Here is a 17642-nt window from a genome sequence, read left to right as displayed (position 1 = left end):
TCTTTGAAATTTTGTTTATTTTTTTTAAAGGGGGAGGGGGGGGGGGGGGGGGTGGGGTGTCCCTTCTTATGTCTCATATTAGTCAAAATCTTAAAATATTGTTGGTTTTTCTTATTGATAACTGTGCAACTCAGTTACTTAATTGACCAACTGGCAGGCCCTGTGTAATTTTTCACCAGGTAGGAGGTCTTGTCCCAACTTTGTGGTAGCGATTAGGATTTTTTTAGAGATATTTTCTTTATTCTGCTCTATACTTTAACAATTGCTCTAATAAATAATTATGTGTATATTCAAACAAAGTTATTACATATATTTTTTCCAGTTCTAAGAAGATATATGAAGGCGGTCGAATTCTTTTATATTCTCTTGATATACACTCATAATTTATTTTTCTGAAAAATTATACTTCCTATGAAAGGTTGTTATCCAGAGATAATATGATTATAGGCCTACCTAATATATTGTTTTAATTTATTCTGTCCCCATTTCGGTGATTACAGCATGCCTTTACCTGCAGCTAGTCTTTTCTATCGGTGACGTCATTGTTTCCATATTTGGTCATGTCAAAATTTGACAAACTTGTAGACTTTACATTTGTCGATTTGTAACATGTCAGCCAAGCTATTTCAGAAAACGGAGATACAAATGCAGACACTTCAGGGAGAAATTGTGCATTATAGTGGCATGTTACATGAAGGTAACTGCAATTTTACAGCTGCATCTGTGGGAAAAATTAGATTGAAGGCCTGCGGGGTCAACTCTAAAGTGTTTATGCCCGAGTTTTATAGGTTATATGATCAAAATTACACTCATTCCTACTCAGGCTCACACACCAACACGATTGCATATTCGGATTTACAAGTTTACAAGGCTGGATTTTTTAACACGATTACCCTCCATACTTAACAAGTTTCAGCTTTTCTGATCAATCGGTTTTTGAGATAAAGATTCTTCTCTATATATTCCTATGTAAAAATTGTAGCCCCAACCTACCCCTGGGATCATGATTTGAACAAAGTTGAATCTAATCTTCCTGAAGATGCTTCGCAACAACTTTCAGCTTTTCTGGCCAAATGGTTTCTGAGAAAAAGTTTTTTAAAGATTTACTCTATACATTCCTATGTAAAAATTCATCCTCCCATTGTGGCCTTATCCTACCTCCAGGGATCTTCATTTGAACAAACTTGAATCCACCCTACCATAGGATGCTTCCACACAACTTTCAGCTTTTTAAGTAGATGATTTTTTAAAAAGACCAACAAATTTTCAATAATTTCTAATTGTCTCCTTTTGAAAGAGGGTGTGGCCATTCATTTTAACAAACTTGAATTTCCTTCACCTAATTATGCTTTGTGCAAAATTTAGTTAAAATTGGCCTTGTGGTTCTGGAGAAGAAATTGAAAATGTAAGAAGTTTACAGACAACATGCAGACAAAAAGAGGGACAGATGGAGAGACAGACTGATACCAGACAAAAAGTGATCAAAAATGCTCACTTAAGCTTTTAGCTCAGGTGAGCTAAAAACAGTGTTATAAACTCTAATTAAAAGTAAAACAACTGATAACTCATCTTTCTAAGCATTTTTTTTAAGACACATAAATGTTAATCAAAAAATTCCTGGCCATTTTGTTCATTTACGGTTAAGGGCCATGAATGAGTTTGCAAAATGCTCAATGTTTATCTAGATCATGTTATCACTCTGAATTTTTGACCAAGTGTTTCTAACAACAACGTAAAAGTAATTTAGCAGACAGAGACGATACTTTGTATTTTATTCTTATACAGGAAATATTCTTTCAATTTTCCTAGATGGGCAATTTACAGGCTCATATTCAACATAAAGGGAGACTTCTCGAAATGAAAAGGACAACTCTTTCTAGGATAAAAAAATTCACATTTTAATTTTTGGTCTTTGTACATCTATAATCAACATCTTCATATATTTTCAATGATGTTCATCTCTGTACTTTATATATGCCAAAAGAATGTGTCGATATTATTTTCCTAGCTGTTGAACTTACAATTCAAATTATCTTTTTTGGGAGTTGATCTTTATCAACTCTCCTATGCAGTTACTCAGGCAAACCGAAAGTGAAACAGTGTTTGGACCTATAAACACAAATCAACAATGCTGACAACATTTAGTTCTAATCAATAAATTTGATGTAATGAGTTCTTAAGCATTGTTCTTCAAGGAAACTCATTTATAGATACCTTGTTAATAATCAGATTTTAAATGGTACGAACAATTTAGATATTTTTTAAAGTCGTACATTTTATGTATTCCTACACCAGAGTTCAATATAGTCTCGTTCAACCAAACGCTCGGCTGACTCCGTAAATCTCCAACAAGCAGAGAGTCTCTCTTGCTCTAAATACATATTTTCATATATATGCCCCAATAACAATAAAGAAGGATTGAAATATGAAGATTAAGAAGGAAAATTATCTTTTTTCAACAAAAACAAGTCATGTATTGAACATGCAGTGAGTAAAGTGACTTCCGGTTCATCGTACATGGGCTGTTTTCAATACGAGTACTATAGCCCCAAAGTTCGAGATATCGATGTTTACCTGTATTTGAAACCCTGAAATGGGATCTCATTATCTTGTGGTGCCCTTTTCACTATTCATATTTTTCACTTTGGGTTATGATTTTAGCATTATTCTGGTCATCTGTATTTTAAAGCTATGTTTAGTTGTTTATTTCGTTCATCCTTGAAATTCCAGTTTTATGTCTATAAAATCTAACACCTGATATCTGTATTTCAACTTTGTTTGTGCCTTCCCATTCATTTTCTCCAGTTTGATGCCATGTTATTTTGAAAACAATAATTGTTTTCCAAAGGGGAACATCTCAAAAAATAAAATAAGCGAAAGTAGAAAATAGGTTGAAAAATCATCAGACAAGTTTTTTTTTATTCAAGTCATTAAATAATATACAATTATTGCTGCTTTTGAGGTCAATCCGATGATTTAGCTACCCTAGGAGTACAATGTTGTACTTCGAGGGTAGATAAATCATCATATTGATAAAAAAAACAGCAATAATTACTTTATTATATGATTCAGCGACGAATTTATACAGACATATAATAAATTGAGTGTTATCAAGTAATGTTTTAGCATGAAGCCATTGCCGAACAAATTGAGAAACGCGATGTTTCATTGGACGATCTATTTTTAGTCCAATGTAGAGAAAATCAAATGTTATAATGACCTCCTAGGTCACGTGCAGGTGAATATAATGTTCTGTTTTTTTCAAGATAGTTGGATTTGAGCCAATCAGAGAGCTAGGAATTAAAATCAATCATATAATAAAATGTTTTATTTCCTTTTCAAAATGTGCCTATAAGAGAAGAGACGATATTACCGGTACTGCGTCTTTTTTGCAAACTCAATTATGGCACACTACTGTAAACAGGCAGTCAAAATCAAATCACCTTTTAACAAAAATTACCTAAAGCATTGTTAAAGGCTAGGCTGTCATCATCTACATGTGGATTTCTACACTCGATCCCATAACTCCTTATCAAGGCTGACGACTTTTGCTGAATTCCATTATGGAAACCAAACACACAGTTGTATGATGTATTGAAACTTTCTGGTAGGTCGTTGACTGTTAAATATAGCTTGAAAAATACAAACAAGAAAATAAGAGAATTAGATATGTCAGTGTATTCTAAATGTAAAGTATAATAAATATTCAAGCATAATTACAAACTCATTTTTCTACATTACTGTGATATTTTGGGAGACATGGGCCATTGGTGGTGACACATTTAGAATGGCTATACAGGATAAATCTGGGTTTGAAACATTCTTCCAGCGGCTTGCTGTTGGATTTGAGCACTCACTCTTCAATGAGCATCTGTAGAGAGGAATGCACAAAGGTGAACTACAATTTATAATCAAGATTCAGGTATATCAAAATGAATGGAATAGTAATTGGTATGAACAGCTTTAAATAAATACTACATTTACAGTTTAATATGACTCATAAATATAAGGGCTGATGGTATAGTGGAGAGAATGAAAAACATGGTGAAAAATGCCTCATAAAGCTGAAACTACAGCATCGTGGCAAGTATTCGTGGAAAATGGCGGATACAATCTTAGAGTTATTGCCCTTAGTATAGAAAAATTGGCCCCTCATCCAAGTATACCCTGGATGTGATGGATGAGGGACATTCTTGGAGTACAGCTGGAGGCTGAGGAGTATCAATAGCATAATTCTTGACTAATTATACTTGGGCTTGCTCTTCAAAGAATTCAAACCATGTGACATCAGTAGTAGATATAGCACCGCCATTTATCTATCACTCATAATTTAAAGAAAATTTATTGTCAATTAGAAACTAGTGGCGGGCATAAATATCACCAATGTTTCACATGGGTTGGGAAAGTTGATATTCCTCACCCACGGCTGTACTCCAAGAATGTCCCTCATCCATCACATCCAGGGTATGCTTGGATGAGGGGCCCATTCTTTTTATACAGCCTTCGGCATATCGGAGTATCAATAGCATGTTCAAAGAATTGACAATAAATTAGATCAACCATTTATTCAAAAAACAATTTATGTCAGTGTCAACAACAACTACATTTGTAAAACTGCAGTCATAAATGTTTTTGTGTTGTTATTATTTGCTATAACATTACATGTATCTCTACAAAAGAATTTTTTTAAATTCTTGGAAGAAGACAAGTCACCAGTTTTAAGTTTATCTGTCAACGAGGCACCACTCCTTAATTCTGAAGAAGATGCAGCTGAAGGAATAGAGTGTGCTTTGAAAAAAAGTGATATCTATTCCTGCACTTCCCATAACGTCTTTGATCCATCTTGCCACTGTACTAGTTGATACTTTATTGAAAGTCTTATATGACATTAAAAGTTGATCACACTTTCTCCTTTTCCTCGTTCTTTTCAGATATTCATGTAGTGTTGACACAATACATAATTTCTTATCATTATATTTTTGCAATGAAATAGACCTTCCTGGTCTGGATGTTTTCAACAATGACGTAAAATAAAACACAACACTATCTGAATTTAAACACATATTCTTAACATTCATACACACTAATGTCTGAGCTCTAGCCGCTGTAGTCAATGCTAACAAGGTACAAAGTTTCAATGTAAGAAATTTAATGTCCAAAGACTCCAAAGGAAACAAACTTTTCAAAAAGGTTAATACTTCAGACAGATGTAGGGTAGATGGATGTGGAAGCACTGTGCCACAGCAGGGCAGGGGGTTTGGGGGCCGCCCTGGGGCCCCCAATGGTTCAGGGTAAAAATGCAAATGACTTCAAACCTGTTAGGTGAGTATTGATGAAATCACAGGTTGGAAAAAAAAACTAAGAGAGCCAGGGGCCATATCGCTAACCTGAGCAAGAATAGTTCACCAATGATGAAATCAGCTTTCAGGTATCAAATACAAAATATCTTGACAGTTTAGTACAGTATATCTTGTTTAAATAGATCTTTAAATTTTTCTGCACATAATTCTGAACTACTCTTGTTGTTTCAGTTTTGTATAACCCCATGTAAACCTGAAAGCAACTTTTGTGGCCCCACCCTACCCCCAGGGATCGCTTAATCTGATATAATATCAAAACACCGAACCATTTCTTATATATCCCTTTATATTTTTTCTTGATAATTTGATAGAAAAAAATGCCATTTTCAGTTAATCTGATAGGGTTTTGACCGTATGATAATGATTTCCCACTCTCCTACACCGATATATTCCTTTGTTTAATTGCTTGACACCCCTCATGTGTACACAGCAACTCTTTACAGGGCATTAGTTTCACTTCAACGCACATGGGTGGCTCACTTCTTCGTAATAATCTTTAACAGATGCTTTCAGCTCAAGTGAGCTAAAGAATGTCAATTTTTGACTAATTTTGATTGAATTAGAGAAATAGCATCACTTCTGACATCATGTACTCCCAGTAAGTGCAAATAAATCAAATAAATAGGTGAATAATAGATTTTATATCAACTATTCTAAAATATAACATAACATTTCATTGTACCTGAAACATTAAAAAAAAATGGCGAATTATGGGGACCAAATTTTACTCATATCATATATAGTTCTTTGCAAACAAATGAAAATATTCTACTTTTTTTCTTTATATTTTGCATTCGGAAGTATAGAGTGTAGGTCTGCTCAAGTACGATTTTAAGATATATATTTCGGTATATAAATATACACATCATACTAAACAAGAGGCCCATGGGCCACATCGCTCACCTGAGGAACAATAGGTATGATAAAATCAGCTTAATGGAGTCATAATACAAACTATCTGGACAATGTACAATAATACATGTAGATCCTGTATAAATAAAATCCATTTTCCCCTGGATATTCTTATGTTTATAATCATTAGTCCCTTTTCTAACAAGATGATTTTATAGTCATATCATATGTTGAGTATTGCAGTTCTCAAAATGATCCTTAACAATAGTTTATATATTAGATATAAACGTACATCAAACTCTGAACCTTCTCGGGAGGCCAAAGAATTGTCCTGGGGCCAAATTCTTAACAATTATAAAGAAACATCTGGCTGATTAGTTTCTGAGAAGATTTTTAAAGATTTACCCTATATATTCCTTTGTTAAACTTTGACCCCCCATTGTGGCCCCACCCTACCCCTGGGGATCATGATTTTCACAACTATGAATCTACACTACCTGAGGATGCTTTCACACAAGTTTCAGCTTTCCTGGCTGATTAGTTTCTGAGAAGAAGATTTTAAAAGATTTACACTGTTTATTCCTATGTAAAACATCGACCTCCCATTGTGGCCCAAACCTACCCCCAGGGTTATGATTTTCACAAATTTGAATCTACACTACCTGAGGATGCTTCCACACAAGTTTCAGCTTTCCTGGCTAATTAGTTTCTGAGAAGAAGATTTTTAAAGATTTACTCTATATAATCATATGTTAAACTTCGACCCCCCATTGTGGCCCCATTCTACCCCCAGGGGTTATTATTTTCACAACTGTGAATCAACACTACCTGAGGATGCTTCCGAAGAAGATTCAGCATTGCCGGCAGATTAGTTTCTGAGAAGAAGATTTTTAAAGATTTACTCTATATATTCCTATGTTTAACTTCGATCCCCCATTGTGGCCCCATCCTACCCCCGGGGGTCATGATTTTCACAACTTTGAATTTACACTACCTAAGGATGCATCCACAAAAGTGTCAGCTTTCCTGGCTGATTAGTTTCTGAGAAGAAGATTTTTAAAGATTTACTCTATATATTCCTATTTTAAACTTCGATCCCCCATTGTGGCCCCACCCTATCCCTGGGGGTCATGATTTTCACAACTATGAATCTACACTACCTGAGGATGCCTTCACACAAGTTTCAGCTTTCCTGGCTGATTAGTTTCTGAGAAGAAGATTTTTAAAGATTTACTTTATATATTCCTATATTAAACTTCGATCCCCCATTGTGGCCCCACCGTACCCCGGGGGTCATGATTTTCACAACTTTGAATCTACACTACCTGAGGATACTTCCACACAGGTGTCAGCTTTCCTGGCCGATTAATTTCTGAGAAGATTTTTAAAGATTTACTCTATATATTCATTTGTTAAACTTCGACCCCCCATTGTGGCCCCACCCTCAGGTGAGCTAAAAAGGTTAAGGTTACAATACAATAAGTTGTTAAAGTTGGTTTCTGGAAGAACAGGCTTTGTAAATTTTCTTAATAAATATTGACAATTTTTTAAATTTTTTAAGCTTTAGTTTTTAAGATCTGTGTACAAACATAGAATTGTGAGCAAATCTCTGTATCTTGCTTATAATTCGAAGCTTAACACTCAAATATGGTTAGTAAATAGAAATTAAACACAAGAAACATGCACTACATGTATAACAAATAAAGAACACAATTTATTTTTTCGAAATGAATCATATATATACATGTATATACCTACATATTTCCGTCAGCGATATCAAACTCTATTTAAACTGAATAAACTCGAGAAAATGCCGAGCATCTCAACAAAACCTATTGCATTAATCTACATGTACCATTACGCAAAAGATAATGCCGAATTACCGATAGAATGAATTGTATTTCAGTACCCCTACATTTTGCTTAATTTGCGCAGGTAAACAGTTAACTGTTTGATTTACCGAAGTCTCTGTTTGATTTGATACGTAAAAATCACGAAATACAGACGATAGTTTCCAGGTTACAAAGCATAATGAGAACGAAACGAAAATCAGAACAAGCTAACACCATCGTCATGTGTGAAAACTATCAACGCATTGAAATATTTAGCCTCAATTTACTTCACAAAATCGGCACCAATATATTTTGTATGTTTCAAAATTTCCCTTCATACGCGAACTGTTGCACAACAAGCAAATTCATCATAGTCAGAAAGACCTTTCTCGTATAATGTCATGGCTGCTTTAAACAAAGAACCTCGTTTTAGAAGTATGGAATCATTTTACCGTATGCCGAACCCGAAGCTATTAAACTGATTGAAACACGCCTTTCCTTTATTATTATTTTCGTAATAACTCAGATTTGAAACAGAATTACCACTTAATTTTTGCAATTTATATTTTCCTTCCCATAAGGATAATTTATGCTAAACTAGGTTGAATTTGCCTCGGTAGTTCTTGAGAAGAAGATTTTTAAAAATGCACCCCCCTTTTTCTACAGTTTCAAGGTTTTCTCCGCTTTGAATACAGATCAAACTTTTATTTCTGCAATTTATATTCGCCCTCCCATAAGGATGCTTTGTGCCAAATTTGGTTGAAATTGGATAAGCGGTTTTAGAGAAGAAGTTCAAAATGTAAAAAGTTTACAGACGGACAGACGGACAGACGGACGGACAGACGGACGACGGACAAAATGTGATCAGAATAGCTCACTTGAGCTTTCAGCTCAGGTGAGCTAAAAATGGTACTTGAACAAGCCTGCGCTCGATGTTTCTAAGTCAAAAAACTCTCGAAAAACACCCATATTTTGCTACAAAACATCAATTCATCAAAATAAGACAATCTTCATGACGTAATTTCTACATTATGACGTTGCTACGGTGACAACCTTTTACACACTTAATTCTGATATGATTTCAACTATATTCTACTTTATTTTTAAAGCTTTTTAAAAAACTTTAATTTTGGGGGTGAAAAAATGCATAATACCACACATAGTCCTTTCAGCTTTCAGCCAAATGGTTTTTTAGAAAAAAAATTTCAAAGATGTTTCTCTAATTATTCCTAGTATATAAACATTCAATCTTCTCATTGTGGCCCCATTATAACCGCTCTGATTATGTACAAACATAAATTTATATCCCCTGTTGATGCTTCAACATGTTTTAACATCTCGGCCAAATCATTTTTGATTAAAAAACCTTAAAGATTTTTGTTCACCGTAAAGTCGTCTCTCTACACATAATTATACCCTACGTCAGGTTTTTTCCGCAAATTTGAACCTAGAACAGTAGATAAAATTTATGCAAATCAAATTTTCACTATTTCAAAGTCAATGTGAAAAATTATCGTAATGTCGCGTCTAAACACGCCCTAGTTTTCAGCCAAAATTTGCGTGTTGTACATAGGACAAAAATTTACCTCATTTTTTCAAGCCGTGATTCTTGACACCACGGGAGTAGTGACTGCTGATATAGCCTGTTATGCAAGTTGTGTGAGTGTATGCTAAATTAACTGCATCAGAAATACCTTATTCTTAGTTTTATTTCCATGTATTGAAATATTTATCCTCTCTCTACACTATTTCTTGCATCAAACAAGTTTAAATATCGCCAGTGTATTCACCATTACATAAGCAGCCACCTGTTGACTCAGCGCGTGGTCAGTGTTTGTTTAACAATTTCCGGTGTCAGAGGCATGCACCTGTCTTGTGTCGGACTTCACAGGGTGTTTTCAAGTGCATGAAGATTAGCGATTATTCTGATTTTATTAAACTTGATTACTTCATGTCCAGTTATGCAGTTAAACGTTATTGCTTTACACAGACACTGCTAAAAATACATCGATCATTTGTACGACTTGATAATGACGATATACGACATACATACGGGTAGTGTCAATACGCATAACCGTCGTGCATGTAAATCACTCAGCAGCTATTCACCCACCATCGTATATTCACTCTCGTCAGCTATTCGCAAGACCGTTTTCTTTTTGCACTCATTTATATGCTTTTTGCAAGACTTTTGTGAATCTACTTTCTCATCGGTTATTCGCACAACCGTCGAGCATGTGTTTCAGGTGTTTTATAGGTAAGGTGTTGTTTCATCCCCTGTACCTTTGGCACACAGTGACTATACATTTACATTTTCCAGTCTCTTTGCCTGTATTAATACTACGTATCGATTTTGTACTATATAACCCATAACTTCAAATGAAGCCAAATTGAGGTCCAGCGGGGTTTGCTTATTTATATTCAAATATTTAATCGTACGATAGTTTAAAAATATATAAAGTTAAGTAATAAGGAATTCCTTATTCATGAATGAAAAATACCGTACCGGTGGATCTAAATGATGAAATTGCAGCAGTTTCACTTATTAATGGAACTGATGGAAGCATATCTGGTGTATTGAGTAAAAGAAAACCAAAATAATCTATAAAAAAAAATATTGTTTACGAATTTTAGATTGTCAAATGATCATAATGTATAATTTTTATAATTAACTGCTGCGTATTAAAATGATAAAGAGGGATTTTTAAAGGGTGTGTAACGTATTCCGACGAAATATTTTGTATTCATAAAAATAAAGTTTGAGCTCAAATCATGTCCAAGTTCTTCATATTCATTTATTCATATAGCCTGTATATTCCATCGGTACATATATATAAGAAAACCCTTATGTGTTCTGTAATATTATAAAGGTATTATTTATAAATTTATATGTTCCTCTATATTTATGCATTAAAATATGCATTTAAGTAGTTTTTAAAACTATCCATATTCTACCGACACATGTTAAATAATTATCATTATTAAAATTAATTTTATATTTCTCTATATTAATGCAGTTAAAAAGTATTTAAAACTATTTAATGTTAAGTTCATGATTTTTACAGAGTCCAGAGAAAACATACCTGAGTACAATCTCTTTTGGAGAAAACATACTCTTGGAATTGGGTATGGCTTTTTTTTTTATTACTGGTCAGGATATGTTTTCTCTGGTACCAGTGCACACGTTTTCACAAAACGTTGCATGCTCGATGGAATGCACAAACTGCTTTAAAAATTAATTCTTTAATTTAGGAGGGGGATGCCAAGCGATCTACTGGTTATTTTTTTTTCTTAATCATGTTATGCGCATAGAAGAATATGTTTCGTTCATAAAACCAGAAAAAAAATCAAAACTATAAGATGATACACTCAAAGGAAAACAAGTAAAAAGCTGTCAATGTGACAGCAAACCGGGTTTTCTTTTATGTAAACTGTATCCATAATCCATGTCAACCCTTATCCAGTGAAATGGAGTACCTTACATGTATATGCAACATTTTGCCAAAAAATGACTAAGTTCAAAAGCTAGTATTTTTTTTTATAAATTATCGGAAATCAAAATCCTAGCAATATGCACACCTCTAATATATGTACAATTGATCTGCAAAAGAACAACTTCCTATCTTGAGAACTGTAGGAGGAGTTATCCGTACAATGAGGGTACCCTATATGAAACATTTTGCCAAAAAATGACTAAGTTCAAAAGCTGGTATTTTTTCGATGAATTATCGGAAATCAAAATCCTAGCAATATGCACACCTCTGATATATGTACAATTGATCTGCAAAAGAACAACTTCCTATCTTGAAAACTGTAGGAGGAGTTATCCGTACAATGAGGGTACCCTTTTGGCAGCCGACCGCCCACCCACCCACCCGCCCGCCATTTTCACCATTTTAATAACCGGATTTTTCCATTGGAAAACCCGGTTATAAACAAAATTTCCGCATTGCATTATTGCTTTTCGCGATTTCCATTTTAAAAAAAATCAAAACATTGTATTCAATGTATTGGAAAAAACAAAATAAATGATTTAGATTTCATACACAACTTTTGTATAAGAGCGTATAAATTACCACATATTATTTTTTCTAACTATCATTCTTCACATAGGTTTCCTAGTTTGTTGCTTGAACATGTTAATTGTAATCATTGTGATTAAATACTTGTTACTTTTTAACGTGTTACCTTCCGTTAATATAAATGATATGGGTAATATAATTACATGTACTATTAAAATCGTTGGTTTTTTTTTTTTAATATCTGGATTACAAATTATTTTCTGCTCTCGCATTTTATCATCTCTGCTAGCCAAGGGTTTTCGGTCCACTTTGCTCCCCATAAACCCTTGGCGGATTTCGTTATGAAAACTCAGTGACAAGCTCCGTTTTATGATTGGCTGCAGCTGCGAATAGCTGATCCAATCACAGTGCTTTTAAATATAAACTTTAAAAGAAAACATGTGTGATCTTTTGTCAAACATTCGGTGCTCTTAACAAGTTGAGACACAAGTTCTTGAGTACAGTGCGTCCTTAACGATGGTCTAACCTATGGTGTTCTGATGGGGCCACTTCGACCTTCGCACTTTGGCCTTTAGGTCAAAGATGCGAGAGTGCGAAGTTGCGATGGTGAAAGTGCGAGAGTGCGACGGCAAAGGAGCGAAAGTGTGAAGATGCGACGGCAAAGCGCGAAGATGTGATGGCGAAAGTGCGAAGGTGCAAAGGCGAAGAAGCGATACTACTATCGCTACGTCGCCTTCGCAACTTCGCACTCTCGCCTTCGCCTTTTTTGATAGCATTCAGAAAGTCTCAGTCGATTACATAGAATTTGATGCAGGCACCGCACTCGCCAAGGTTTTTGTGACTTAACATTATAATAAGGTGAACAACAACAATTTGTTAAAAAAAATCAATTCATAACAACTGGAGGGCGATATTTTCCAGTGTGGTGCTATATTCATCACGATCTGCTTACCAAAAAGTTTTATCAGTTTATAAATCAAAAAAAACGTGTTGCACGAATCATTGATAAAACTTTGGTCGGGTTCGGGATCCCATAAATTTCATTTATAATTATTATTAATTTCATATATAGTTTGACATTAATAATCTTGTCCTGTACCTAAAGAAAAAAGCCGATTGTCCTGTATATAACTTTGCTACACAGAATTAGTTTTTTACAAGATGGTCGTGTAAATAGATTTTCATAAATTAATTCACACGACGGTCGTGTGTATATCACATATTTTTTAGTTATAACTATTTGCACGACGGTCGTTTAAATAGACTTTGCTTAGTTATGTGCATGATGGTCTTGTATATATCATCGCCCATACATACGTTTCTTCACAATATTTATTTAACAACAATCAAAGAGTTTGACTATAATTTATCAATTGAATCATTTCTTTTGATGTTGTTTTGGTTTATATCTGCAAACATTATTACTTTTAAGTATTAAGCTCGGTTGCCGTTCTTCTCTACATATGATGATCTTCAACGTCTCCGCTGTTGTATAAGAAACTCTTAACGATGTCAAATGATATTTGATACCGCCCACATAAATCATGCCTTCCCATTTAAGTAAAATTGTAAGAAATTTGACTCTAATATCACTTGGGCCATGTCCTGATCACGAAATTACAGTAATTGCGCTTGGGTTATAAAATTATCATTGAACATCGATAGCTATTTGGAAAAATGGCGGCCATCGATTTTCTTCGCTGTGCTATGTTCCGATCACAAAATTTAAGAAATTGGGCATGGATTATAAAATTATTATGAAACATTGATAGTTTTAGGGGAAATGGCGGCCGTTGATTTCGCCATTTTTTGGGTGCGTGTTATACATAGGACCTGCTGTTTTTTCGCCATTTTTTTGACAACTTTGGGGGGTTCGTATTATACACAAGTGCGTATTATACACGATACATTACGGTAATAATGAGGAAAAAACATCTGAATTTTAATGAAAATTTCAAACAATGAAACAATTTACATGATTTTATAATGTGAAATATAACTGATGATTATTTTCAGAGATATCGTACAAAACAATCATAAATCTGAAGATCATAATTATACTGTTACATAAACTGAAAGCACAGGTATAATTAAATAGACATAAGTTTACGCAAGGAACGTGACCAATCTAATTAGCCTATTACTGGATTATTAAATAAACAATGTGGCTTACATATCTGTTTGCTGAACACAGTTCACCCTACATCTACTTACCTATAAAGGTTGTTCAGAAAGAATTGAGACATTTACTCTTACTCCCTTGGGAATAAAGATAAATCATTGAGATTTATCAAGAAAGTAAACCAGAATAACTTTTTTTTAACTTTATGAACGTGAAAATTTTGTAGTTAATGAAGTCATTTGTTCATTCCTGGTAAGCTTACAAACTTGCCTACATCCATTGACCTGAAGCAACCACAAACACATCGCAACACCATTTTAACATTTCTCCTTGCTCCTATATTTTAAGCACCTTACATATAAATGACAAATGTGCATTAAAAATACGTTATTATTTTATGTGTAATGAAAACAATACATCAGAAATGGCCAGTATAGATTGACTCTCAGTGTTAGGTGGCCATCTTATTGTCTAAAAGTGTACAGGTAAAAATCTTAGATCACCTTGTTCAACGGTAGGTCACACCGCCCGGGAGGGGGGGTGCGGGGTGCGGTTAAATACAGGATCCGCGTTGATGGTACTGTACTAGAGAATTTTTTAAACCTTTTTTACAAAACAACATGATGCCCCAAATCAAACTTCAAGAGTACAGTTTGCTGGTTTATAACGATAAGATGTAAGAGCAGTTTCTGAATGTAAACCATGACACATGGATGGACGTTGTCAGATAGATGGACGGACGAGGTATAATCATTTCTATACTGACCTGTGTTCAAGTGTACACCAGCCACAGTAGGGGTCTCTGCTTGATAGACACTCACTGCATGTGGTATACTTTTGACAATTTTGAACTGGTATCTTGGCAACCTGAAAAAAGTTGACAAAAATGAATCAATTTATCACTTTGCCTTAATACTGTGGAATCATTTTAATTCTGGGGGCCAATTTTCATGGATTGTTGGTTTATTGATTATTTGTAGGGATGTAATTTCATGGATGCATCAGTTTTATTAACTTAGATAATTCTTCTTAATTTTTTTTCATTGAGGTTGTAAATGGGGGAGGGCTACCTCAGTACCACAAATTACCACTACACATTAACGAGGTTTTTTTTTTTGTATTTCCAAGAACCTTTCTAACTGATTTGATATTGATTAACATAACCAACCCCATTGACAGTCTCCTAGGATAGGGCTACCCACGAATACCATGAAAATTGAGACACCATTAACTCTAATGATTCCACAGTATTTGGTGATTAAAGTTACCTTCCATGCCATGAGACATATAGGGATGGCCCTTATCCCCAGTTTCTGTGATGCTAAGTTTAGATTCATCAACTCCCCCTAGATGGGACTGTCCCCTAGTCTTAATTACAGGGTAACTGCCAGCAGAAGCTGGTACCCATTCCAGCTGGATGGACTGAGACAATGCAGAAAATTAAGGTGCCTGGTATAAGGACACAACACACAACAGATTTATAAAGATTAACTCTATATATTCCTATGTAAAAGTCCGACCCCCCCCCCCCCCATTGTGGCCCAACATTACCCCCAGGGACCATGATTTGAACAAACTTGAATTTACACTATCTGAGGATGCTTCCATTAAAGTTCAGCTTTTAAGGCCAAATGGTTTTTTGAGTAGAAGATATTTAAAGATTAACTCTATATACTCCTATGTAAAACTTTGACCCCCATTGTGGCCCATCTTATCCCCGGGGACCATGATTTGAACATATTTAAATCTAAACTATCTGAGGATGCTTCCACACAATTTTCAGCTTTTCTGGCAAAATGGTTATTGAGAAATTTTTTGTAAAATATTACCAAATTTTCAATAAATCCTAATTATTTCCCCTTAAAAAAGAGCGTGGCCCTTTACTTTAATAAACTTGAATCCCCTTTACCCAATGGTGCTTTTTGCCAAGTTTGGTTGAAATGGCCCAGGGGTTCAGGAGAAGGAGTAGAAAATGTATAAAGATTACAGACAGACGGACGGATGGATGCAGGACAAAAAGTGATCAGAAAAACTCACTTGAGCTTTCAGCTCAGATGAGCTTAAAACAGTTGTACCGGTGCATTGGTGGCTCGAATTCATTCTACGTCTAGGTAGTAGGTCTCCGTGGAGCCACTAAGCCATTAAGCAGTTCATTGAATGATTTTGCACAATATTAACACTTCATTTTTAGATTAAGAAAAGGCAACCAATGTTTTATGCAAGTTAACCTTCCATCATGGTAGATGGTATAATTTGTAGCAAAGCTATTTCATATGGAAGCCATCAGATTGCAGCTGTAAAAACCACTCATTATCTTCAAACCAATTTGTCGAGAGATACCTATATCAATATTTAAGATGTCTGTTCTTACCTTTCTGTCACTCATGGCATAAAGAAACATCTGGGTTTTGTCAAACATCATATCCTGGTTGATTGCATGATCATCATCCACAATAATGGCCTTGTCGTACAATTCAGCTTTATCGGTTGCCTTTAATACCAGCTAAAAGCAGATATCAATTCCTTTTTATTCAACATTTAAGGCAATATAAGCTGCAATTTTCATGATAAAATTTTTTTTTAACGAAAATGTTATTTTCTACTAAAAAGACAAAAACATCATGCCATTGGTTTTTAAATTTCTTTTCGCCAAATTTTTGTGAAAAGGGCCATTCAGGAGCATTAATGAATTATTGTCTTCCTGTACAAAAATTGATTTGCTATATGTTCCTTAGAAGAAATATCTTTCCTCTGACAAAAATCAATGATTTTTTCCAACCTTATTTATCATAAAAGTTTAAGTCACATGCATCCCTAGCATACTAGCAGGTTTTTACAACAAAATAAAATTCTAAAAAATACAGCTCATATTGCTTTTAATTAAGGCACCATCTTCCAGAAATCTAATAATTCAATCCCATCCTATATATCCTCAATTCTTCACACTCTATCCTTCAAATAAGCTTTTTTTTTATTACGGCTTTTCGACTTTCGGTCGAAAAGACCTATTGTTTTCGTTCTGTTTTATTATTATTATTCTTCTCGACAAAGTTTCGTCAGCGATTTTTTGAAAACGGAACAGAAAAATAAAAATTTAATGTTAAATTCTTTTAGCAATTGTTTACTTCTCCCGTATGTCCCTTTTTGGACTTCCGGTCTATATACTTCTGGTTTACACATGCAAAAATCAAAATATTAAAAGGACCTTTGTATCTATTTTATTTTTTTTATTATAAACTAAGAAATTTTGGATTTAGATACTTCATTGTATGATATACAAAATCGTAAGTGACAACTTTTTTCTATTTTTTGCTGTTTTTGAGATATCAGACTTCAAACTATGAAAAAAAGGGGGGTGAAAAAACTAAAATTTGAAATAACCACCAAATTTTTTAAATGAGGAATGGAAAATGTTAAAACTGTCATAATCATCATAAATTTAAAGCTTCGTTGG

General features: G+C 34.3%; 1 protein-coding gene across 7 annotated transcripts in view; it reads right to left on the bottom strand.

Moving 5' to 3' along the window:
- Positions 1-17642, bottom strand: part of LOC105342164 (plexin-B) — a 288820-nt gene that overhangs the window by 229711 nt on the left and 41467 nt on the right. For all 7 annotated transcript variants that reach the window (XM_034449323.2, XM_066082177.1, XM_034449322.2 and 4 more), the window contains exons 4-7: positions 16560-16691; positions 14955-15055; positions 3742-3871; positions 3461-3632 (exon numbers count right to left, since the gene is read on the bottom strand). In XM_034449323.2, the coding sequence (XP_034305214.2) occupies positions 3461-3632; positions 3742-3871; positions 14955-15055; positions 16560-16691 (535 nt within the window). The remainder of the gene's footprint in view (positions 1-3460; positions 3633-3741; positions 3872-14954; positions 15056-16559; positions 16692-17642) is intronic.

The sequence above is a fragment of the Magallana gigas genome, chromosome 4, assembly GCF_963853765.1.
Source record: "Magallana gigas chromosome 4, xbMagGiga1.1, whole genome shotgun sequence".
NCBI classification, from domain to species: Eukaryota; Metazoa; Mollusca; class Bivalvia; order Ostreida; family Ostreidae; genus Magallana; species Magallana gigas.
This window is presented reverse-complemented; position numbering and strand designations above follow the sequence as displayed.